Source organism: Anguilla rostrata, chromosome 8 (assembly GCF_018555375.3).
Source record: "Anguilla rostrata isolate EN2019 chromosome 8, ASM1855537v3, whole genome shotgun sequence".
Classification (NCBI taxonomy): Eukaryota; Metazoa; Chordata; class Actinopteri; order Anguilliformes; family Anguillidae; genus Anguilla; species Anguilla rostrata.
In genome coordinates, this window is record NC_057940.1 from 4,542,256 (window position 1) to 4,566,294 (window position 24,039).

Consider the following 24,039-nt stretch of genomic DNA (forward strand, 5'->3'; position numbering starts at 1 on the left):
TGGATAAAAGTGCTATATAAATGCAGTCCATTTACCATTTATATATCAGTTAAGCACAGTGAAGTAGCCCAGCTTGTCAAACAACATGCCTTTCTTAAAGATAAAGGTCTGGATGACCCAAAATGCCCTTTTACTGATTACTGGAATATATCAGGAAATTAGTAGCATGCCTTTTTAAAAATAAATTCTTCCATTTTTTGTTTGTTTTCATTTAGATGACTTGATTGTCACAGCTAATGTGATTGGCATGGATATTGACTCCATTCTCATCTTTCGGAGTCCCCAGTAATAATAGCACAAAAGTGGCCCATTTGTACCTTTTCAATATAAATTGAGGAAGACATCGTCCTTTGTGTGCTGCAAAAAAAGAAGTTGTTTCATGCTTTATTAAAAGCATGAAACAAGCTTGACAACTGAAATGTTTTACTATCTGGTTTCACCAATTTGACCTTGAAAAGTCTTCAACTGGTTCAAAACTCAGCTGCTATAGTGTTTACAAGAGCCAATATATTAGGTTAGTATTATATTAGTCTGGTGGTTGTGCCTGGTTGCCTGTTAAATTCAGAATTGGTTACAAGGTCCTTCTCCTAACATGTAAGGCATTTAACTGGTGTTGCTCCACAGTATCTTAGTGAATGGTTTATCTTTCATTCTCCACCGTGATTATTTTGTTCACAAGCTGCTGGCTATTTGAACGTTTCCAAGAACAGCTAAAATTAGTTTTAGCTCCCTTTGCACATTCAGTCTTCAGACATGCTCCAACTGTGGGCTCAAAACCGATCTTTTCTGTTATACACAGTTACATTTTTGGTAAAGTGATAAAGGATGGAACTGGAGTATTGAGCTATCGGGTGAGTTGACCTGATGGTGCTGTTGCCTTTCACTGAATATGATCTGCTCTGGATTGCTGCTCAGTGCCATGTCGGAGTGTTGCCTGTTCAGGATCACCCATGGTTATGTGCATCCCCCTTTCTGCAAATATTTTAGATATACTGACATTGTGTAGTATCCTGGGGCTTTTCCATATCACACTCAGGCCTCTAGACGTGCAACATTAATCCAAGTAGATTTTTCTTTTCTCTAAAATTTTAAGTCTGTGTTCTAGAACTCCACTGCTCTTTCCGTTACCGGTAGCGATTGTTACAAAAGTGTTAGAATGTTCAGGTTAAGAACATTCTAATGATATGTGTGATTTTGCACCCTTTAACAACACTGTAATCATCTGGCTCCCTGGCGGTTTCTGCCCCCTTTCTCAAACCCTGAATTCACAGACTAATCAAACTCCATCCCTCTCCTGGCTCAAGCCCAAATACATCACCCCAACCCATCCTGATCTGTATATTAATACATTTCTTTAGTTTGGAGTTTCCATCTTTCCAGCTAGTTTAATACCTCAAGTTATTCGCCCATACACTCTTTGGCTCCGATAAATTTACTATTACGTATCTATTAGTAATTAGCTTATCTTTAACTATGACATCGGCTCGGCCAGTGAAGGATGGGCTCCCCCTCTATATCTCTATATCTGGGGTCCCCCTGAGAACTCTTCCCACTGTGGAAGATGTGTTGGCAGAGGGAACACAGGTGGCATTCCCCTCACTTGTGACAAGCACTTCCTGATCGTCGACACCATGACTAGCATTGAGTTATGCTAAAGCAGCACTTATCGTTGAGGACAATCAGTTCCTGTCTGTCTCCTACAATGACGACAATCATAATAACCTTAATGCACAAACAATATATTGACTGTCTGCTCTTCCTGTTGGAAATGCTTTTGATTCCAAACATGTTTAGCAAGCACTTCCTTGTTGCCAGAAGAATTGTTCTTCTGAGACTCCCTTCACAAGGGTCTCTACAGCAGGTCTGTCAAAAAGCAGGGGTTCTACAGCAGGTCTGTCAACAACAGAGGTTCTACATTTGGTGGTCTCCCATTTTAAGCCATGAAGATCCACTAGTTTATTTGCTTGTCAACCTAAAATACATTTGTAAGGATTTCCCCCACCCAAGTCTGATATCTGCCTCCTTATCCCACACCCATGAGGCCACCTCATATCTCTCCAAACCAGAGGGAGCCTAGGTTTCAGGTGTCTCTTAGACTCTTCAGACGTTTTTTACTGGCTTCTGTGGTTTCCTTTCAATCAGCAGCCATTTTAGGCCTTGGAAACAAGGTGTGCAGACTTTTTAGCCAATCAATCACATGAATTATGCACTTAATTGCAGGAAAACATAAAAAATCAATCAGCAGATATATCAGCCCTCAGCGATTTATGTTTGAAATACCTGCTCTACATTATTCTTTCATTTTTACAGGCTAAGACTTGTCTCCTCCTAGTGGTGGAAACAGTAATTATGCATCATAACTGCTCACACTCACTAGATCTGCAAACCCTCATGTTTAGACCATGACCCCTGGTAATCACCTAATCATGGTCTTTAGTAAAGAGCTTGAGCAGTTGCATCAGATGGTTTTGTGCAGGAAAGACAACAAAGACCTGAAATTATTTTTAAAAAGATATCTTTATTGCTAATTACAAACCAGCTACAATGACAAACAGTAAATACAACCAAAAAGTCTATGATAACCACAAAGGCTAGGATCAGACAAGCTACCAAGCTAGCTAGTTTGTCTGATCTTCATTGATTTGACTTAAAGTTTTAGTTGGTTATCCTAAAAAAATATATAATAAAAGTGTCATTAAAAAATGAAATACAGTGTTTTGGAAATTAGTATTAAGAAAATATTTCACAAAAGAATTAAATACATTTATAAAATAATTTGGTCCTCTATACACAAGTTTGGTTCTGTAGTGTTCTTCAGGGGAGAATATTGATTAAAAGTTGAACGCATGAGTACAGCTGTGGCCAACAAAGAACAACGATGGCCGAAACAACCACAAAATGGCTGCGAGCCAGAGAAAAATCAGCACTCTATGAACATGGAATAATATACAGTTGGCCCACAAACAATCAGAATACAAGACTGGATTAACATGCAGCTGTCCCATGAACATGAACATGAACCCTGATGCCTGTAAGGTCGGCAATACCAGCGGACACGCCTGCATTCTGCATTAGTTACGGGGGTCAGATTGAGAGAGGCTCCCTCTGGGAAACACACCTCTTGGGTCGGGCAGGGGGCGGAGCTTTGGGGTCAGCGTCCGGCCCCTCCCACCTCGTCTCTTTCGTGCTGTGGGATATGGCTTTCGATCGAGGCCGAGCTGGCGGAGGAACGGAGTCCTTCTTTGCATACTTCCACTGTTCTCCCCCCTCTTTTGGTTCTTTTTTCCTTTGTTCATCGCTCTCTATCTTTGCTTTCTTTCTCCATTCATCCTGCTCTCTCCTTTCCTTTTTACCCTGTTCATCCCCCTCTTTTTTTCCACTTTTCCACTGTTCATCCCCCTCTCTCTTTTTTTCCGCTTTTATATCCCCCTCTCTCTTCTTTTCCCCTTTTATATCCCCCTCTCTCTTCTTTTCCCCTTTTATATCCCCCTCTCTCTTCTCTTTTTTTCTGTCTTCATTCCCATCTTCTTGGTGTCCCCCCTTTGACATTTCATGTATTCCAAATTTTCCACCTTCACTTTCTGCCTTCCCTTCTTTTTCTACTCTTACCCCCTTCTCTCCCTTCGCACTTTCTTTTTCACCCTTTTCCATCTTTCCACCTTGGGGCTTTACATGGTCTTGCTTACTATCATTTCTTCTGGACTCCTTTCTTCCCTCTCCCTCCCCCTCTTTTTTCTTCTCCAGAACTTCCTGGTCCAGTTTCTGTTCTATCTGGTTTATCTCCTCCTCCAGTTGGGCCATTTTTGCTGGGTCAGACTTAAGGGCCAAATCCTCTTCATCCTCCTCCTCCTCCTCCTCCTCTTCAACCTCTTCCACTTCAATGCCATCCATGGTCTTCTGCAAGGCAGTTTTGACTTTGTTCAATTCTAGAAGTCCATCCTGTAGTTCCTTGCACACTTCACGAAGCTTTTTTGCGAATTTGGTCTTGGCACCCTTGCGTAGATCATGAGAGTCCTTGGCGAGGAAGAAGATGTCGAGAGCGAGGAAGAGTGCTGACATGACACCAGTGGTGACACTGATTGCCTGGGCGGCTTTGGCAGCACCACCTGCTACACTCAGTACTTGCACGGTGCTGACCAATCTGTCTGTGTTGATCATTAGAGCCTTGCCTGCTCGAGCGCCTTCCTTCACAACGTGTTTAATGTTCCGATTCAGGGCGCGTTTTGCCACGCTGTCTGTGTACTTCTCAAAGTTCCACCCTTGCAGTGTATGCATCCCTTGCTGCAGAGAGAAGAGGCAAGAAGAGTGTATGTTTGGTGTGGGTGTGGAAATATAGACAGGCGAACACTTGAAATCTGGTTCTGCTGGAAAACTACTGTCAGAAATGGTCCCTGGCAAAACAAACATTTTTATCTTAGAAACTCACTTCACCATGCATCAGCAGCCATTAGAACATAGCACATCTTATACATCACCAATCTTTTTTCCATCAAGAAAAAATATATTCAACCACCTATGAAACACCGTTTAATTCTTAAAACCAACAAAATCATCTTTTCTTCTAAACGGAACTAACAGAAAACCTAATGGAAAGCCTAAACCAGGGCTCAAATGTGAGACCGTTCTGGTTACATAGCAACTTAAACTTAAACCGTGCGACCTGGAAGGTAAATTGAGAGCACCGGTGTGACCGTAAACAAAGGTCCTGGTGAAACTGTCAGTTATGTTTGTTTGTTCATTTATTTTAATGTGAGTCACCCACTGCAATCATAAAAACGACATGCAGTTCGATAACTCACTATTCAAATTTAGCCATGGATAACTTTTTTGTCAGACCAAATATTTTGAAATTAATTGAGTTCTGCAAAGCATGATTTGTAAATAGTTCTCTTTTTTTTAGATCATCTCATTAACTTCACATTAATCTGAGTCCATCAAAGTATACAACATCAATCAACCCCTGAGATACAAAGCCCAGTTCTCTTTGTTATCATACACTGAACTGCACCGCACAACATCTGCACAGAAATCAAGATGACCAATAACTTTTCATTTTACTGGTGAAACAAAAGGGGTTTATACTACTTCTTTTTTGGAACTTACATTGTATATGACCAACTTCTGTTCTATTATTCTGTAAATAAGACAAAACTGAAATTCGGTTTTTTGAACTGAGAGGTAGAGAGAGAGGACCCACCTGTACGAACTCCATGCATTCCCGGATGTCCTTTACCTCCTCTTGGTAGCCCTCGATCATCTTCTCCACCTTCTTGCGGTCCAGGGTGAAGTGGACGGAGTCCGTGATGTGGGCCGAGGCGGAGGTGATGGTGCCCGCGGTCGCCACGCCGATGCCCACGGCCGTGACGATGATGGAGCTGCCGAAGGTGAAGGGGGCGAGGATGAGGCCCGTGATGGTGGTCACGCTCCCGACCACGCTGGCCACCCGGCCGCCCATGCTGGCTTTCAAGGCGCGCTTGTGGAAGCTGTCCGCCGCGTCGGCCAGCTCCAGCAGCTCCAGGATGCGCTTCTGCAAGGACGCCCCCCGCTGGTTGAAGAGGCGCACGAAGAGCTGAGCTCCCAGGTACACACGGTCAGCGGCCTGCTCGATCGCCCTGAGGGAGAGACCAAGGGAGAGAGATCAGACAGGATCCTGTCCGTCATTCTAGAAACAATGGGGAAATGGGGAGGAGAAATAAATTAGGATGGGAGGAGATTGAAGGAAGGATGCAGTCTATACTGAGAGACACCGGTGGGGGGGGGGGGGGTTAAACAGTGCTATGAACTGGATGAGATAAACAAAAACATGGCAGAGGGAAGACAAGAGGAGATGTTCAGCGTTTATTGCTCAAGGGGGTCCTGTTGGCTGTCCAGATGCCCTTGGCTTGCTCTCTGCACACACACATAAATAATGGGGTCTCCTCTGCCCCTACTGCCTGCTTTCACACTTGTGGCAGTGGTGTGAAAAGAAGCAGCAAGCTGGCACTGTGGAGGAGGAGAACCACAGATTGCCTTCACTCTCCCGAATCCGGCAACAGGGGCTGTACAGTATATGAGCATACTTGTACATAGTTTGCAAATTGGGACATTCCAAATTCGGGTTGGGATTGGAGATGCTAAATTTTTTTTAATGTATATATATATTTTTTAAAAAGAGTTACTGCAGAATTAAAGTTGTACTGAGACAAAGCAAGAAGAGTGAGAAAGGAAGGGAGCGAGGGAAACAGAGAACTTAATAAAAGAGGTGAACTCACAGCTCTTCCTCATCCTCTTTAAAGTTTGAAGATTCATTCCACTCGTTCCAACCTGGCAAACACACAGAACAGTAATCAAAGCTCACGGTAGCTCAAATGATCCGCATGCTCTACACCTTTCTGTCCACCACTTGGTTCAGCATGTAAAGGACCCTTGCTGCCTTAAAATGGTTCTGACCCAAGATTGTACACATAAAAGCACAAGAAACTGCTAAGTACTACAATGGTAGAATTGGGAGGAAGAAACTACTCCACCCTCCGTCCATGCAGCATGAGGAAAAACTGCTTTGTGCTACACAACCAACTGGACAGACACACCAGGCCTATCTTCAAGGTCAACCATCTTGGCGGTAATAGGATAAACACATGAGGTCTACAACAGTTGTTTGTAAATACACGTGACAGGTCAATGGGTACATCTCAATGTCTAAGTCATACACATAACAGCTGAAACTAGTTTGACAGAAAAACAAATGAAGAGGGATGACATACGTACCTTCCACTGTTCTCCACCAATCCAGTAAGCCATCATCGTCCTGGGGAAGAGAGATTAATCATAAATATTCGCAATTAATTCACAAGGTGTGCGAGCCATTATCATCTAGGTGAAATAACTAGATTGCCAACCTACTAACAATGCAATTAATTAGTTCTGGCACAAAAATAGAGTACATAGTGTACATACCTCTGTAGTGTCAAGGGGATTTGTTTCACTTGGCAAAGGTGCCAGCTCCACCATCTGAACTTCCACTGAGCTCTCCTGTAACACACAGTGTTAAACTCCACAGTGTAGCACACACACAGTGTTAAACCCCACAGTGTAGCACACACACAGGGCTATACTCCACAGCGTAAAACACGTACACTACGTGGCCAAAAGTATGGGTGTTCGGCTACTAACTAGTTGGTTCGGCTACTTCAGCCACACCGATTTGGATTCTGGAGCGGTGGAAACGCGTCCTCTGGACTGGTGAATCACGCTTCACTATCTGGCGGTCTGACAGAGGAATCTGGGTTTGGTGGCAATGCACTGTACCAACTGTACTGGCCCAAATAGTACAAACTGTACAGTTTAGTGGTGGAGGAATAATGGCCTGGGGCTGTTTTTCATGTTTTTGGCAAGGCCCCTCAGTTCCAGTGAAGGGAACTCTTAATGCTACAGCATGCAACAACATTCTATAAATGTGTGTGCTTCCAACTTTGTCGCAACAGTTTGGGTACACAATTAACTTGAAATATTAGAATGGTTCTCAAGTTTTTACCAATGAGACGTGTTAACATTTAAAGTTGACAGTGCCTATCTATTCCATCCATGGATCCTGACACCTGTCCAAAACCCGACTTCACCAGAGATGGAGCGGTACGACAAATGCATAGCAGGTTGCATTCCTGCTATACACAAGATGCATCTTAAATACCGGCAGTTCATTTAAATGGACTCGCTGCGGCTGTACTCATTTACATAACCAGTCTTAGTAAATACCCAAAAAATTTTTGGCACTAACAGCAATCTGCAGCATGCTTAATAAATATGGCCCAATAAATCAAATCATACATCATTTAAAACAGATGTAAAAAGTTAGTATGGTTCTCGGAGTATATTCTAGAGGAGAACTGGATGTTACATAACCAAAAGAATGCAGATGCCCCCATTTGTATAAATGTAACAGCAGTTACATTTATGCTGCCTCTGAGTTGCTACAACAAACAGCATGCTTTTTTGCTGTTGCACTTTTACAGAATGCCATCTGAAGAAAAAACAAGACGGTTGGTACCCAAGGAGGTCACGGAGAGGGCTTCAGATTTGGAGATTAGGGACACCAGATGGTGTAGATGCTAACAATGTCTCCTCATAAGAGTGGATGTGCTTATCTTGTGCCGAAAAGAAGTTAACACCCGATTTTCCCAGGACTTAATATACAGATGCAATTACCTTTGCTGCAATGGCCACCAGCCATGATAAATCAGCTGTAGCAGGTAATATGCATACATTTCTATTCCCTCCTCCTATAGTGTTACACTCCACAGTGTAGCTCACATGGTGTTATACTCCACAATGTAGCACACACATAGTGTTACACTTCACAATGTAACACACATATTTACCCAAATAGGTATAAACAGACCTGCACTGAGGGCAGTTCCACCATCTCAAAAGACTTCTCCAAGAGTTCCTCTTCCTCAGAGTCCTACAGATGGGAGAGGAATATAGTAATGACATGTGCGCATGTATCCCACAATCCCTCTAACCTCTCAAGCTCATGTAGACAGGAAATGAGATTACATGTGAGCAAGCAGAGAAGGAAGTGGGTGGCTAATAAATTAAGGTAGGTGGCTTTGTCTCACTTACCTGAATTGGGGGTAGTAAGGTAATTTTTGGAGTTCTAGGAAGAGTTCTCGTCACTCTGAATGATACCTAGTGGCCACAAATCACAAAAAACAAACCGTAAACAACCCTGTACAGTGCACTACAGTCACATACAGGGCAGCGTGGCGTAGTTAGACACAGGGTGGAGTATAGTTATTACACACAGTACTATGGAGTCGTAAAACTCAAAGGGTACTGAGAGCAGTTACACAAACAAGGCGCTGTAGAGTAATTAAAGACACATGGTACTACAGCAGTTAGTTACACAGGGTAGTATACACCAATGACAGCTAAGGCGCAAACCACACCCACCTTCCTCTTCGGCCTACGTGACTCCTCCCTCTTTTCATCTCCTCCTGCAAGGGTTCCACTCTCAGTGTCCATGGAAACCTGTAAAGCGCACATGCACAGATGCAAGAAGACATAAGCTTCTGCTGTCACTGAGATAATCCATCAAACAGTTCAGGACTGGGTGTCAGGACTGAATACAAAATAGAGATTGAGTACGAAGAGGAATTGCACAGTCACCACACACTAACGAGTACAGGTTGAATACTGTGGTGATGTAGTTACCTGTACATTGGCAAAGACCTGCTTGTACATCAACCAAAACACAAGAACAGACACTTACCTGTGCAGGTGTAGGATCCTTAGAACCTTTGGGAAATTTGGATCTGAACATTCCACTGAAGATTCCTCCTTTCTCCTAGAGAGGCATGAGAGGGTTAATAGAGTTTATTTAACTGGGGAGGGTACAGGCAGGACAGACAGACACTCACCTTTGTGTTGATGTCTAAAAGATTTGTGTTGCTGGCTGAGAGTTCACTCTCTATAGATTCATCTTCCTGTGAAAGAGAGGTCATTTACCACAGGATTTCCACACAGGTAGTCTGTACAAGTACAGTGCAGTGCTGTGTTAATACGGTTACCTGTGCTAGTAGAGCGCTCTCAGCAGGTTTAGGGGATTTTCGAAAAAGTCCAGCGAGCTTCCCTCCTTTTTTCTGAGTGAGGATGAGGAGTGGGTAAGATATTGGGTAGATACATTGATCCCCATTGTAGTTTATGCACTTGGACAGAAACGATGTCTGATCTTTTGAGTAAGGACTGAGCATATTAACTGTCCTTGCTGGCTGAAAGCTCACGTTGTACAAATTCATCTTCCTGAGAAGAGCAGTTTCATTATCATAGCATTTTCACTTGACTTGTAAAACTTGCACAAGTTGCGTACAGTGCAATACTATAGTTGACTGTGCAGGTAAAGTGCAATACAGTATTAATATTGCTACCTGTACAGGTAGAATGTGGTACAATGTTAATACAATTACTTGTACGGGTGTAGTCACCGACCCCACCCACACCCCACCTCTGTCTAACCTGTGTGTCATCAGGGCCCTCGAGCTCTGTCTCTGTGGTGCTGTGTGTTTGTGGGGGGCCCACATCATTGGCATCAAAGCTGATCTGGAAAGACAGACCAGTGTGAGATAACATAGACCACCATCATCTTCTTCATCATTAAGCTCTGCTAGTATGAGATAACACACAGCACCATCATCATGATTATTGCTGTCAAGGGGTGCCACCAAACATACACTATATGACTAAAAGTGTTAGGACACCCCTTGGTCTGGGGCTTTTTTTCCTTGGTTGGGCTTGGCCCTTTAGTTCCAATGAAAGAAACTCTTAATGCCACAGCATACAATAACACTCTATATGATTCTGCACTTCCCCAACAGTTTGAGGAAGACCCTTTTGTATTTCAGCATGACAATGCCCCCAGCCATACTGTGATGTCCATATAGAGACATATAGGTCCACACATGCACACACACACACACACACACACACAAACCAAAGATCCAAAAACACCTGCTTCTGCTTCTGCTGAACAGAAATGTTGATTTATAGATTAATGACTGAACAGACAGACTCACCTGTATGTCGTCAGAAAGACTGTCTTTGCTGCCAGAGAGCTCACTGTGTGCAGACAGATTGTCCTGAGGGAGACAGAGGCGAACAGAAAAGAGAAATCTATCTGTATAGGCTTTTTACTCTTGGTGTTGTTGACAAAGACCTGCTAGTACATCGACATAAAAACATAGGAAGAGACTTACCTGTGCAAGTGTGGGATCTCGAGAACGTTTGGGAGATTTGGATCTGAACATTCCACTGAAGATTCCTCCTTTCTCCTAGAGAGGCATGACAGGGTCGATAGAGTCTGTTTAACTGGGGAGAGTACAGGCTGGACAGACAGACAGACAGACAGACAGACAGACACTCACCTTTGTGTTGATGTCTGAGAGACTGTCATTGCTGGCTGAGAGTTCACTCTGTATAGATTCATCTTCCTGTGAAAGAAAGGTCATTTACCACAGGATTTCCACACAGGTAGTCTGTACAGGTACAATGTAGCGCTGTGTTAATACAGTTACCTGTGCTAGTAGAGTGCTCTCAGCAGGTTTAGGGGATTTTCGAAAAAGTCCAGCGAGCTTCCCTCCTTTTTTCTGAGTGAGGATGAGTAGGGGGTAAGATATTGGGTAGATACAATGATCCCCCTTGTAGTTCATGCACTTGGACAGAAACAATGTCTGATCTTTGGAGTAAGGACTGAGCATATGAACTAGGCTGAAAGCTCATGGTGTACTGATTCATTTTCCTGATAAGAGCAGTTTCACTAGCATAGCATTTTCACTGACTTGTGAAACTTGTGCAAGTAGCATGCAGGGCAGTATTACAATAGTTAACTGCACAGGTAAATTGCAGTACAGTATTAATATTGTTACCTGTATAGGTAGAGAGCAGATCAATTTTAATATAGTTACACAACAACGCAATACAGTATTAATATAGCTACCTGTACAGGTAGAGCATGGTAAAATGTTAATATAGTTATCTGTACAGCTGGAGTCCCTGACCCCACCCACACCCCACCTCTGTCTAACCTGTGTGTTATCGGGGGCCTCCAGCTCCGTCTCTGTGGTGCTGTGTGCCTGTTGGGGGTCCACACTGACAGCATCAAAGCTGATCTGGAAAGATAGACCAGTGTGAGATAACATAGACCACCATCATTATCTTCGGTATCATACAGCTCTACTAGCATGAGATAACATGCAGCATCGTCATCATGATTCTTGCAGTCATCTCTATCATACTTATGTAGCACCAGCAGCCACAGATATAACAGAGCAGCACCTTCATCTTGACCATCCTCACTATCACCATCAGGATCACCATACATCATACAGTTCTACCAGAATGCGATAAAGGCTAGTTTACACTCAGTTGAGTGACTGTAGCCCAGCTGAAATCACAGAATGTCTGCTAATGTTCTGTTGACCCTCTGCAACAATTGAGGGGAAAAAAAGCAACATTCTTATTTTGTCTATTGCTATACTTTTTAGTAGGAGAAAGCCAACATAGCACACAAGTGAATACCAATGGGTGCAACCAAATAGTTTTGATGAGTTTTGTCGCATAGTCCAATGCACCACCTGCCATTTAAGCACTTGCAGGGTATCTGAGTCAAGTGATGAGTTATACTGGATTCAGAGAAAAAGTATTGCTTTTATATAAAAAAAAAATAATTAAAAAAAATAAAAATAAATAAATAAATAAATAAATTGTATGAATTTGTCATTTCAAATATTTTTAGTTCGTAAATTGTGTTTTTGTTTGTCTGGCTGCGAAATTACCACCTCCAACAACGCTCCTGAGCAAGTAGCACGGCTATTTTTTGCTAGTTAGTTACTGTAAACTCGCCTTTACAGTGACAAGATGGCTGACTATGTTAGTAACGCACGGCTACACGAGAGAGCCAGCTCACACCAACTAGCAGTAGTCCAAAGCAATCCCCCACTTCATCGCAAAAACGCCATGATAAAGCTCATGGGAGCACGAGAGTGAAGATCAGTCCGGCTTTTGGCCAGTGGAGAAAGCATAGGCTGAAATGGCTAAAAAGGGACGCAGAGTTGGCTAACTTATTTTGCCACAGGTAAGCTAACCATTAGCAGGACCGAAAAGAACATTGTGATGGATGGCATTTTGTTTTTTTTGTAGCCCAGCGTTATCTACGTCTCATTAGTCATCTACTGTAGAACGCTAACAGGTTAACCTCTGAACATTTTCTATATTTTGCTAAATTATGACATTCAAGCGCCATACTAGGCCTAGGCCTTTATAAAGCGGGTTGCTAACGCTATTGCGGTGAAAACATCACATGTAGCCTCGGGTCTTGAAATGGCAGTTGTGTTGAACAGAATGCAGCCAATTTGCTGGCTAGATAGATGAGTACTACTACTGGTAGTGGATGTTGAATTTTCCAACCCATTTGCGTGACCTTAATTAGCCTGTCTGTACCGGTGCCTTGGTACCGATAGCTAGCCTAGCAGCTCTTGTGTAGTATAAAAAATATATTGCAAAGATAAGTTGTTATATAAATTATCCATTAGGCTACTTGTCAGACGTATGACTCATCGTTTGACTGGATACTACAATAGCCAGTTTCCCGTCACACTACGGTCAGCGCTGTACCAGCACGTCTATGGCCCAAACACACATGTTGTCAGACAGCCGGGCAGCCTTTCAGTGGTGGATCACTGAAAGAACGAGTCTGGTCTTTGAGACGGCTCCGTTAGGTGAACGCTGGGAGCAGACTGGGGTTTTTTGTAAGCGATAAACGATCCCATGACGTCTGGCTTCGGTAATAACAATAGCCTAATAAACTATACGTTAACGTAAAATAATAACATTTTGGACTAGAGCCAGATATAGCAAGAATCGTTCGACTGTCTCCTGTGTAGGCAGCGTGAGCGCAAGGTCTGACTGCATTGCTGCTTGTTATGACGATGTGCTTGGGGAGTCTTTAATTAATTTTCTAACAGATTAATAAATTAATGAATAATTCAATCAGTCAGTCCGGACATATTAATCGGAGTGAGTGAGACGCATGACATGCGGAACAAGGAAGGTTTCTGAACAGAGCAACACTATTTGTTTGATAGCCTATTACCGTATATCGTATAAACTAATTCGCAATATATTTAGCTTTATGATGTTGCGGAATTATTTAATAACCGTATTATTTAACGAGTTCCTTCTGTAATCGAAGGGACATTCACAAGTTGTTCAAGGGGTGCATAAAGGCGAACAGGCCAAACATACATAAAGGCCGACGAGAAGATAACATAGTAAGAATAATAATTAAAAAGGGAGAAAAAAGTGGCCAGTTTAGTTCTGTGTTGAATGCTGCAATTTTGCACGTTGTTATTTATCTTTCATTGTTATGTTGCATCCTGGGCCCCCCTCACATCAGGACCTGGGGCAAACTTCGGGCTGGGATTGCCAATTCTTCCTTGTGGACACTAGGTGGGGCTTTTGGGCTATTTCTTATTGCTGTTCACTCACTGGCTAGGTAAACAAGTTAACTTGGTAGCCATAAAGTGTATAACCAACTAGCCAGTTTGATAATGTTAGCAAAGCAAGGTGTACCAATTCCAGTTACTTTCAAAGTCTTTATATGACCAACAGTCCAACTGTTGACCACACGTTCTATTTTTTTTTAAAAACAGTATCTTTATATTCAGACTGACCCTTGACATATATGCATTAATATATGTACACACACACACACCTATAATGTGAAACACACCTGTTTATTGTCAGGCCTGCCCTTCTCTTCAACCAGGTTACTGTCCGTTACATAACTCTGCAACAGAAAAAGAAACAAACAGGAAATAAAGAAAACAATTAAAGAAAAAACAAGCGTATGATGTTGGCACTGGTAATACTACGCCAAGTCACAAAGTCTTACTTACTGTGAAGGTGGCGGTCCTGTCTTTAGGAATCTTCCAGAGAAGCCCGCCAAACACTTTGTCCTGTGAGACAGGGAGGAAGAAAGGGAAAGGAAGAAAGGGAAGGAGAAGGAGAAATGGGAGGTAAAGGAATGAGTGAATGAATACTTGGAGTGAAGCATCAGTCCCCAAAGACATGGAGCCATTTTTTTTGCTTATTTTACACACTTGATTTGATGCATTCGTCACTGCAGAAATTATTATGGGGTTTTAAGGCTCCATACCATGCTGTTTGCTCACACACACACACACATGCACACACACTCACACACACACACATTACAGACCTTTTGGTTGTCTGTCTCCTCCTTGTGATTCTCAGTGCTGTCTAATTGGCTTGATTCTCTTGCTGTCTAAGTGTGCGATTGATACACCCTGTTAGTACAGCATCACAGGTATAACAATGACCCCCTTAACATTAGTACGGCACTGAAGGAAAAATAACCAAGACTCCCAACGTCAGTTTTTAGTTTTTTAGACACAAATAATGGCGTGTAGAATAATGACTGAATGGAGAGACTCACCTTTGAGTTGTTGTCGGAGAGACTGTCGTTGCTGACTGAGAGTTCACTGTGTATAGAGAGACTGTCCTGAGAGAGGGAGAGACAGAGAGAGAGAGAGCGAGAGAGAGCAATCAAACAGTGTTCCCAGTGTGGACTGGACACTTTCTACTGCCCGAGCATAAACAACAGAAACACATAGGAAGAGACACTTACCTGTGCAGGTGTACGATCTCTAGACGTTTTGGGAGATTTCCTGAACATTCCACCGAAGATTCCTCCTTTCTCCTAGAGAGACATGAGAGGGTTAATAGAGTCTGTTTAACTGGGGAGAGTACAGGCAGGACAGACAGACAGACAGACAGACAGACAGACACTCACCTTTGTGTTGATGTCTGAGAGACTGTCATTGCTGGCTGAGAGTTCTCTCTGTAGAGATTCATCTTCCTGTGAAAGAAAGGTCATTTACCACAGGGTTTTCACACAGTTACTATTCTGTGCAGGTACAGTGCAGTGCGGTGTTAACACAGTTACCTGTGCCGACGGAGTGCTCTCTGCAGGTTTGGGAGATTTGGTTCTGAACATCCCGCTGAACATTCCTCCTTTCTCCTAGAGAAGCATGAGAGAGTTAGAGCCTGCTTTAAATGAGAGGGGGTACGAACAGGCAGGCTTGACAGAGACAAGCTCGCTCACCTTCGTGTTCACATCCAAGACGCTCTCACTGTCGGCTGAGAGTTCACTGCGTGTGGATTCATTTTCCTGTGAAGCACAAGTCAGTCAGCACACAACATTTTCACGTAAAATCGTACAGGTGTAGGAGTGCAGGGCAGCGCTCATACGGTTACCTGAGCAGGCCTCGTGCGTTCAGCGGGTTTAGGGGCTCTTCTGAACCAGTCTGTGAGCTTGTCGCCTTTTTCCTGAAAGAGCGGGAAAAGCGTGAGGAGCATTTTGATTTGAAAAAAAAAACCCACAGATCTATAAGAGCAATGGCGGAACAGAGACTCACCTTAGTACTGACTTCTGGGAGACTGTCGTTGCTGGCTGAGAGCTCAGTGGGTGTAGATTCATTTTCCTGGCAAAGACGAAGCAGTTAGTCCAGTGCACTCATTTGTTTGTGAATGTGTACAGAGAAGAGTACGGCGCTACGATGTTAAAGTAAGTACCTGCGACGGTAGACTGCGCTCTGCGAGTTTGGGGGATTTTCGGAAAATCCCAGCAAGTTTCCCCCCTTTTTTCTGAGGGAGAGATAGGTGGGGTAATTTGAGCTGATACAGATTGATAGAAATACTGATTTTCAAATTCAAGGCTGAACTGGCTGTTCCCAGAGAGACTACTCTCTGACAGTTCACTGCGTATAACACCACTGAGAATGACAGATAGCATTTAGCAAAGGATTCACAATCATTTACCTGCACAGTTAGAATAATGCTCTATAGTGTTTGTATAGTTACCTTTACTGGGCAAGTGCAATACAATGTTAATATATTTACCTGTACAGGTGGACTCCCGTACCCCACCCAAACCCCACCTCTGTCTAACCTGTGTGTTGTCGGGGGCCTCCAGCTCTGTCTCTGTGCTGCTGTGTGTCTGTGGGGGGTCCACGCTGTCGGTATCAGAGCTGATCTGGAAAGACAGACCAGTGTGAGATAACATAAACCACCATCATCATCTTCTGCATCATATATCTGTACCAGCATGATCTAGGTCTAACACACACCATCATCATTTTTTGCCATCATCTTAAACATCTTCATCATCATTGCATAGTTCTAGCATTAGACAACACACCATCTTCACTGTCACATTCATCATTAGATGTGAGGACCTAAATTGACTGAGTTACATATGAGAAACCTGACATACACACATGCACACACTTTTCTCTCACACAGACCTGTCGGGTTTCAGTCTTCTCCCTAAAATCCTCAGTACCCTCTGTTTGGTTCACTTCCCTGCCACCCTTAGTGTGAGAGGGATACACCCTGTTAGTACAGCATTATAGAGATAACATCACCCCCTAACATTACTACAGCACTGCAGGGATAACACCGACCCCAAACATTACTACAGCTCTACAGGGATAACTATAACCCCTAACATTACTACAGCACTACTGGGATAACAATGACCCCAAACATGAATGCAGGGCTACAGGGATAACAATGACTAATTGTAATTTAGGTGCAGTACCTGTGCTGTAGATCTGACGGGTCTTAAATTGTTCTTCATTTTCATCAAAATTCCTGGACCCTGAAACACAAACAGTATATGAAACACACATTATGATAAATGTTACCAACACCACAAACCAAACTCAAGAATGATCACATTAATCCCCGCACACTGACACTCAAGAGACCATCAATCTAAAATAGAGACAGCAAAACTGATTAAGCAAAACCTACACAGACGCACTCACCTCTAAGTTGCTAATATCGGAGAGACTGTCTTTGCTGGCTGAGAGTTCACTGTATGCAGTAAGACTGTCCTGAGAAAGAAAGAGAGAGAGAGAGAGAGTTACAGACGTGAATGGACTGACTGGCACATAGACACGCAGAGCATATGCATACACAGACGGACACACGCACATGCACACATGCATGCACAAACGTGCACATACTTCTCTCATACAGACCTTTTGGGTGTTGGTCTCCTCCCCATGGTCCTCAGTGCTCTCTGATTGGCTCGCTTCTCTGTCACTCTGTGGGTGAAAGTGATACACCCTGTTAGGACAGCACTACAGGGATAACAATGACCGTTAATATTTGTACAGCACTACAGAGATAACAATGACCCCTAACATTACTACAGCACTACAGAGATTACAAAGAGATTACAATGGCCCCTAACATAAGTACTTCAAATGAGTGAAGACTGTTTTAGTGGGGCTACAGGTACAGCACCTGTGCTGTAACTCACAAGCAGTGTTTAGGTGCAGTACCTGTGCTGTAGATCTGATGGGTCGTAACTTTTTCTTCATTTCCTTCAAAATTCCGGGCCTCTGAACAAACAGTATGTGAAACACACAATATTTTAGAAGACAGAAAAGGCAAAGACTTTGGCAAGTACCACATGATCCCCTCCCCACCCACACATGCACTACTGAGAAGAGACCAGTTTACAAGTTGTACAGAAATACTGATCTTTACAGTAGACATCTGGACAGTGACTCACCTTTGTGTTGTCAGAAAGGCTGTCGTTGCTGGCTGAGAGTTCCCTGTGAGTAGAAAGACTGTCCTGAGAGAGTGAGAAAAAGAGAAAGAGAGAGATGTGAGTACCTCAGCTGCATACCTGAAATGGACTGACTCACACACATGAGAAATCTAACAACACGTGCACGCATGCACACACACACACACACACACTGTTCTCTCACACAGACCTGTCGGGTTTCAGTCTTCTCCCCATAATCCTCAGCACCCTCTGATTGGTTCACTTCCCTGCCAACCTTAGTGTGAAAGGGATACACCCTGTTAGTGCAGCATTGTGGAGATAGCACCACCCCGCTAATATTACTACATCACTACAGAGATAACAATGGCCCCTAACATTACTACAGCTCTACATGGATAACAACGACCCCTATCATTAGTATGGAATTGTAGGTTAACAGTGACTAATTGTATAATTCAGCAGCATTACGGGTGCACTTCATGTGCTGTAATTAGCGGACAGTGTTCTAGGTGCAGTACCTGCGCTGTAGATCGGAGGGGTCTTAAATTTTTCTTCATTTTTTTCAAAATTTCTGAGCCCTGAAACGCAAACAGTGTGTGAAACATACATTGCACCACAAACAGAACTCCGGAAATACCACATCACCCTCAACACACACACACAGAAGAGACCATCAATAGCTGAACAGCAACACTGCTTTGTAATGACTGAAGGGATGGACGCACCCACCTCTACGTTGCTGATGTCAGAGAGACTGTCATTGCTGGCTGAGAGTTCACGGTCTGCAGTGAGACTGTCCTGAGAGAGAGAGAGAGAGAGAAAGAGAGAGCTGTGGACACCTGAGGTACAGGCCTGAAAAGACTAACTGACACATTAAAAAAAACTTGACAAACACACAGATGCACACAAACACGCACATACACACGCACGCATGTACAAACACACACTCACATCCCCTCATACAGACCTTTTGCATGTTGGTCTCCTCCCCATGGTCTTCATTGGTTTCTGATTGGGTCACGTCTCTGTCACTCTAAAAGTGTGAATGTGATACACCCTGTTAGTACAGCAATATGGGATAACAGTAACCCCTCACTTTAGTACAGCACTACGGAGATAACAATGACCCTAACATTACTACAGTACTACAGAGATAATAATGACCCTTAACATTACTAGAGCACTACAGTAATAACAATGACCCCTAATATTACTAGATTACTACAGTGATAACAATGACCCCTAACATTAGTACAGCACTACAGGGATAACAATGTCCCCCACCATTAGTACAGCAGCTAGCAGTGTTTTCAGTGTAGTACCTGTGCCGTGGATCTGTTGGGTCTTAAATTTTTCTTCATTTTCTTCAAAATTTTTGTGCTCTGGAACACGAACAGTACATGTAATAGATATAAAAGACACATATTGGGCAAAATTTGTCCTTAACTAACCATAAAGCAATATTCTTCTCTTCACAGTTTGGTGACATCAGTGATCAAAGAACCTAACTTACCAAAGTTAAGAGCTAGTGAGAAAAAAAAAGTGTAGCTTTGTGAAGCGGGAGTTATAAGGCCATTTTAGTACTTGCCTGTTTGGATTTCGTCCCTTTCACGTCTGCTGGTACCTGACACTGCTCCATCTTATAACTACAAAACAAAGACCCAGTGCACAATGTGTGACCTCTTAAATACACCCAAAGGGCTCAATTCAAGTCACTGCATCTCAGCTACTAAACGTTTACCATTACCATTACATTACCGTACTTTTTCCTTTCACCATTTTACCATTCAGTGAGAACCACAGAAATCACAATTCTTATTGTGTCACATATTCTTATCATGTATCACATGTGTATTGTGTCCGTATTGTTCATTCATTTTCAATTCAACTTTATTTAAATGTAAGAAGCTCATTAGGGGTAGCCCTCATTTACAGTGATGCTCAGCTAACAGGGAGGGAAAAAAACATTCAACGTCATAAAACAAAACAAAAAAGTGAAACAGTACAATCTGACAGGATTGTACAGGATTTAATTTCTAAAAAAAAAAAAAAAGTATAAGATTTTAGTTTTTAAAATGTGTTGAAACTTGTTATATTGAGTAGCCTTTCATAACATATCAATGAAAACTGAGAGAGACCAGCACACGCAACAACACGGCTCTTGTTGTTTATAGTCATGTTAAATGTTCTAAGGCTAACATCGGTTGTGGCGTACATACCCATCGCCAGACTTCAACATGTGCAAACATGACCACACCTGTTCGCTCAGCGTCTACGGCAATCTACTCTCAACTGCCGGAGGCGCACAGACAGATTTAGCAAGCATCTGGACAAGGCGTTACTCAGACGTACCAAAAACAGCTCTGATTAATTCGTCAAATAGATTCCTCCTTTAGGTTCCGACTCAAATCAATTCGCTTCCTCTGCGTGGTGCGTACGTTTTGTTATTTTAGCATGAACCTTACACGGGTAATATGAAACTCACAAAAAAACAGTCTGTCCCTCTTGACTATGTTGTGCGGTTCTAAACGTAGGTCTCTGAACCTTTAATCTTCAGGCTCACCTGGGAATGAGGTGTGGTCACGCGGGGCTTGTTCATGGCCCAGGTACAGAATTACATCTCACAAGATCCTTTTCGGACAAGAAGAACCCATTCAGGCGTCACAAGACCCATTTTAGTAAATAGGGACATTTCGATAATCTGCCTTAAAGGCATCTTCAGTCTTTAAGCTTTTGTCTCTCTCAGCTAATATTAGTTTAACATTAGTTTCCAGAATGGGTTTAGTCTCATTAGTTTGAAATGTATGCGCTCACATTTCTGTATGAAATAACATGATTTGCATTGAATTCTATCGCTGAAATGACAGTAGGCTATGTACTGTTTTTTAAAACAGACAATTGTAAGACGTCCTTTAAGGCTACGAACAGAAAGTACTATACTGTAATTCAGTTTAAGACATAATGACACATAAAAACAAGGTAGGAGTTAACATCCAAAGAACGTAAAGTAACAGAAGCTTTAAATAATGTCTACGTTTGCGTTATAGCCTACTTTAAAATGCGAATGCATTTTACATATGATGTTGGCAGGGTAGGCCTATTTTTATTTAACCATATTAGTCAAGTCAAATCAATTTGGTTTGTATAGCTCTTTTTTTAACACAGTGAACGGTCACAAAGACGCATTACCTGGCTACGTCGCAGAAAAATATCAATAGTAGAGAAACACAAACTCAACTTTTAAGGAAATAGCCTGTCTGTACACTGAAAGTAGTTTTTAAAAGAGAACGGCCAATTTGGTAACCAAGTGGAAACTGAAAGAAGAATCTCAAAAAATAAATAATCTAATAAAAAGTGGGAGGGGGAGAACACGACTTAAAATACGTGATTTTGCTCGCGAATAGTTTGCAAATGTTTCTCTATATACTACAGACATGCAGACAATGCCAATATTGTACAGTAATGCCTACTCGCTATTTATATTATACGGTTGTAGCCAACGGTATTCGCTATATTAAACCAAGACATTCAGTTTACTTCTAATTTTACTTTGGTTACTTACCGCTGACAGTGCTATAGGTTCACAGATCCGCTGTGAGTGTTGGCTTCTTCCTGCTTTTTTTTTTGGCGATCTTCTCAGTGACAAAGTTTTATTTCAGTATCGGTTTTAATGGTCCAACTTTACACGTTTTCCTGATCAGCATTGTATTTATTTATTGATTACCCACGCCTTTCCAAAAAGATCGCCCTGACATGTACGACTCGCTTCGTTCGCGGATTCCTGGTATGAGGTCAGAGCAACGCATCTTGTTCTAATTTTTGTGACCCATACACATTTTTTGCGCTTCCTGCCAATTGCTGGAATTCCCTCTGAGCCGACGCTTCTGTAGGCTACCCTATAATGCCCTATAAGCTACTTTATGGAGTACAATATTTCGTGTTATAGTTTCACTGTTTCCAATCATAGTTGGGTTAACTAGACGATATTGGCAATTAGCCTACAATTTTATGAAACAGTAATACGATTTTTATTGTAGTAGCCTATTTCTATAAGATATGACTATCTTCCCAGTGATGGAATACCTACCTCGTTAAGAAATGGCTGTCAGCAAGGTGTTTAGGGCAAAGTGCTTAGAGCGAACGTATATGTGAAAATTTTTTAGAATGACTGGGTCACACTTTCCCAGTTAAAACTAAATATTGTGAAAGAATAGCGAACCACGGGTGGAACCAAATAGTGTTGTCAGTCACTGACTTCTGCCGCGGCATTCAGTTTGGAGGAAGTTGAAATCTCGAAACGAATTTAGTAACTTCAGATCAAACGAGATTGTCGACGGACGGACTGACACGTGGTTTGTGCGATTAAACCTGGATGAAATTTACAGAATTCCATCGCTCCTCTAGCAAATGCTGTGGTCCAATCAGAAGCCGTGATGGCTTTAAGCTCCTGGCAATTTCTTATAATGAAAGCATTTAAACATTGGTTTATCAGTCGAATCTAATCTATTCAAATATGCAAATCTTTAAAGAGCGTTTTACCCCATCTACATGCTAAATTAAAATTTCCTTACATTTCACAAATTAAAATGAAAATATTAGTTGAGATTTGCTGTAATTCAGTGAGAAATGAATATCCATCCATCCATTATCTATACCCACTTATCCTGAGCAGGGTCACAGGGGGTGCCTGAGCCCATTGTGCATTGAGCGAGAGGCAGGAATACACCCTGGACAGGGTCACCAGTCTATTGCCAGGCACACACACCATTCACTCACACACGTATACCTATGGGCAATTTAGAGTCTCCAGTTTAGGCTACTGCATGTCTTTGGACTGTGGGAGGAAACCGGAGTACCCAGAGGAAGCCAACGCAGACATGCTCCACACAGAGAAGTCCAAGCGGGGATTTGAACCCAGGACCGACAGTGCTACCCACCCATCTGGAATATCAGTAAACAGAAGAGATAACAAAGCTATTTTAGATTTAAAGTGTAAAAACAAACTAATGATAATATTCATAAGTGTTGACAGCAAACTACCATGGAAGCAGTCAGCCTGAATTCAGCAGACTTGTAGAAATTTGGTTTTCAATATCTACATAGGAATAGCTGTTAATAGCTGCATCTGGAGGAGGGTACTACGAAATGGGGTTAGCGAGCTAACGAGTTTTAACCCTGGATTTTCCGCATCACAAAGCTCACTCACGTTAAATTTGGGTACACCCCTTCAGAAATCACACTTACAGCTAGAATAGCAAGCACGGAACCGCCCAGACCCACGGTGCAACTTCCGTAGACACATTTTAGCTGGCACCACCTGCGCATGCGTCCTCAAAGTCAAAGTCAAAGTGTTTTTATTTGTCAAGTGCACAGTATAACACAAGGTCATTCTGAGCAAATAAATTCTTATGACATGGCAGGCAGCAACTACATAGAAGCAAGAGCAAAAATATACATAATATTAAACATTAGCAGCAGTACCAGCCTGTACAGATGGGGGATATGGACAGTGAGAATAGGAGTATTAAATATTTAAATATTAAACATATAAAGTGCAGGAGTGCTGATGAGTATATGCATAAGATTGTGATAATGTACATACTCCGTCCTATTAAGCACCACCTGCGTCCCACAAAACGTCCCTCAAAGGTCGTCCGTGAGTGAGTGAGTGGGTGACCACAATTTGCCATGCATAGCCCACGGCGCCAGTTCCTGCACGCTGGGGGAAAAACATGTAGCAATATATTGATCCACCCACAGGATGGTTGCTGCATGATTATGGGAAAGCGAGTTCAGATGAGAATAATGAGAAAGCATAATATTGGCAGAGAAGCAAGTTGTATTAAATATTAGTAACATGCTGCAAATTGCAGTTCTCAACAGATAACCAGAAATTGCAG

General features: G+C 42.5%; 1 protein-coding gene across 9 annotated transcripts; it reads right to left on the bottom strand.

Moving 5' to 3' along the window:
* Positions 1-2,500: 2,500 nt before the first annotated feature.
* Positions 2,501-21,976, bottom strand: LOC135260599 (uncharacterized). 9 transcript variants are annotated; one of them, XM_064345952.1, is made up of 43 exons: positions 21,702-21,975; positions 20,703-20,770; positions 19,728-19,785; positions 19,462-19,521; positions 19,107-19,172; positions 18,869-18,937; positions 18,658-18,717; positions 18,348-18,413; positions 18,140-18,202; positions 17,907-17,966; positions 17,586-17,666; positions 17,385-17,453; positions 17,156-17,215; positions 16,860-16,925; positions 16,505-16,588; positions 16,129-16,200; positions 15,972-16,037; positions 15,811-15,882; positions 15,659-15,724; positions 15,500-15,574; positions 15,347-15,412; positions 15,182-15,253; positions 14,990-15,055; positions 14,753-14,818; positions 14,430-14,489; positions 14,264-14,320; positions 11,559-11,642; positions 11,049-11,120; positions 10,899-10,964; positions 10,731-10,805; positions 10,551-10,613; positions 9,994-10,077; positions 9,549-9,620; positions 9,399-9,464; positions 9,251-9,325; positions 8,932-9,009; positions 8,602-8,667; positions 8,378-8,440; positions 6,937-7,011; positions 6,748-6,787; positions 6,252-6,303; positions 5,198-5,612; positions 2,501-4,281 (listed from the first exon to the last, which is right to left on the bottom strand). In XM_064345952.1, exons 3-43 carry the CDS (start codon positions 19,776-19,778, stop codon positions 3,085-3,087), a joined length of 4,236 nt encoding a protein of 1,411 aa, XP_064202022.1. In that variant the 5' UTR covers positions 19,779-19,785; positions 20,703-20,770; positions 21,702-21,975; the 3' UTR covers positions 2,501-3,084. The 9 variants fall into 9 exon arrangements, with proteins under 9 accessions (XP_064202022.1, XP_064202024.1, XP_064202021.1 ...); XM_064345954.1 differs by lacking the exon at positions 20,703-20,770 and having other exon boundaries at positions 17,601-17,666; XM_064345951.1 differs by lacking the exon at positions 20,703-20,770.
* Positions 21,977-24,039: the final 2,063 nt, after the last annotated feature.

Bases quoted from the DNA above. Each gene is read 5' to 3' on its own strand.
- LOC135260599 (XM_064345951.1), bottom strand. From the start codon at position 19,778: ATGGAGCAGTGTCAGGTACCAGCAGACGTGAAAGGGACGAAATCCAAA. The intron at 15,056-15,181 runs GTAAGTGTCTCT...TCCCTCTCTCAG, and splicing joins GAGATCGTACACCTGCACAG to GACAGTCTCTCTATACACAG. The intron at 14,819-14,989 runs GTGAGTCTCTCC...TCGCACACTTAG, and splicing joins TCTCCGACAACAACTCAAAG to ACAGCAAGAGAATCAAGCCA.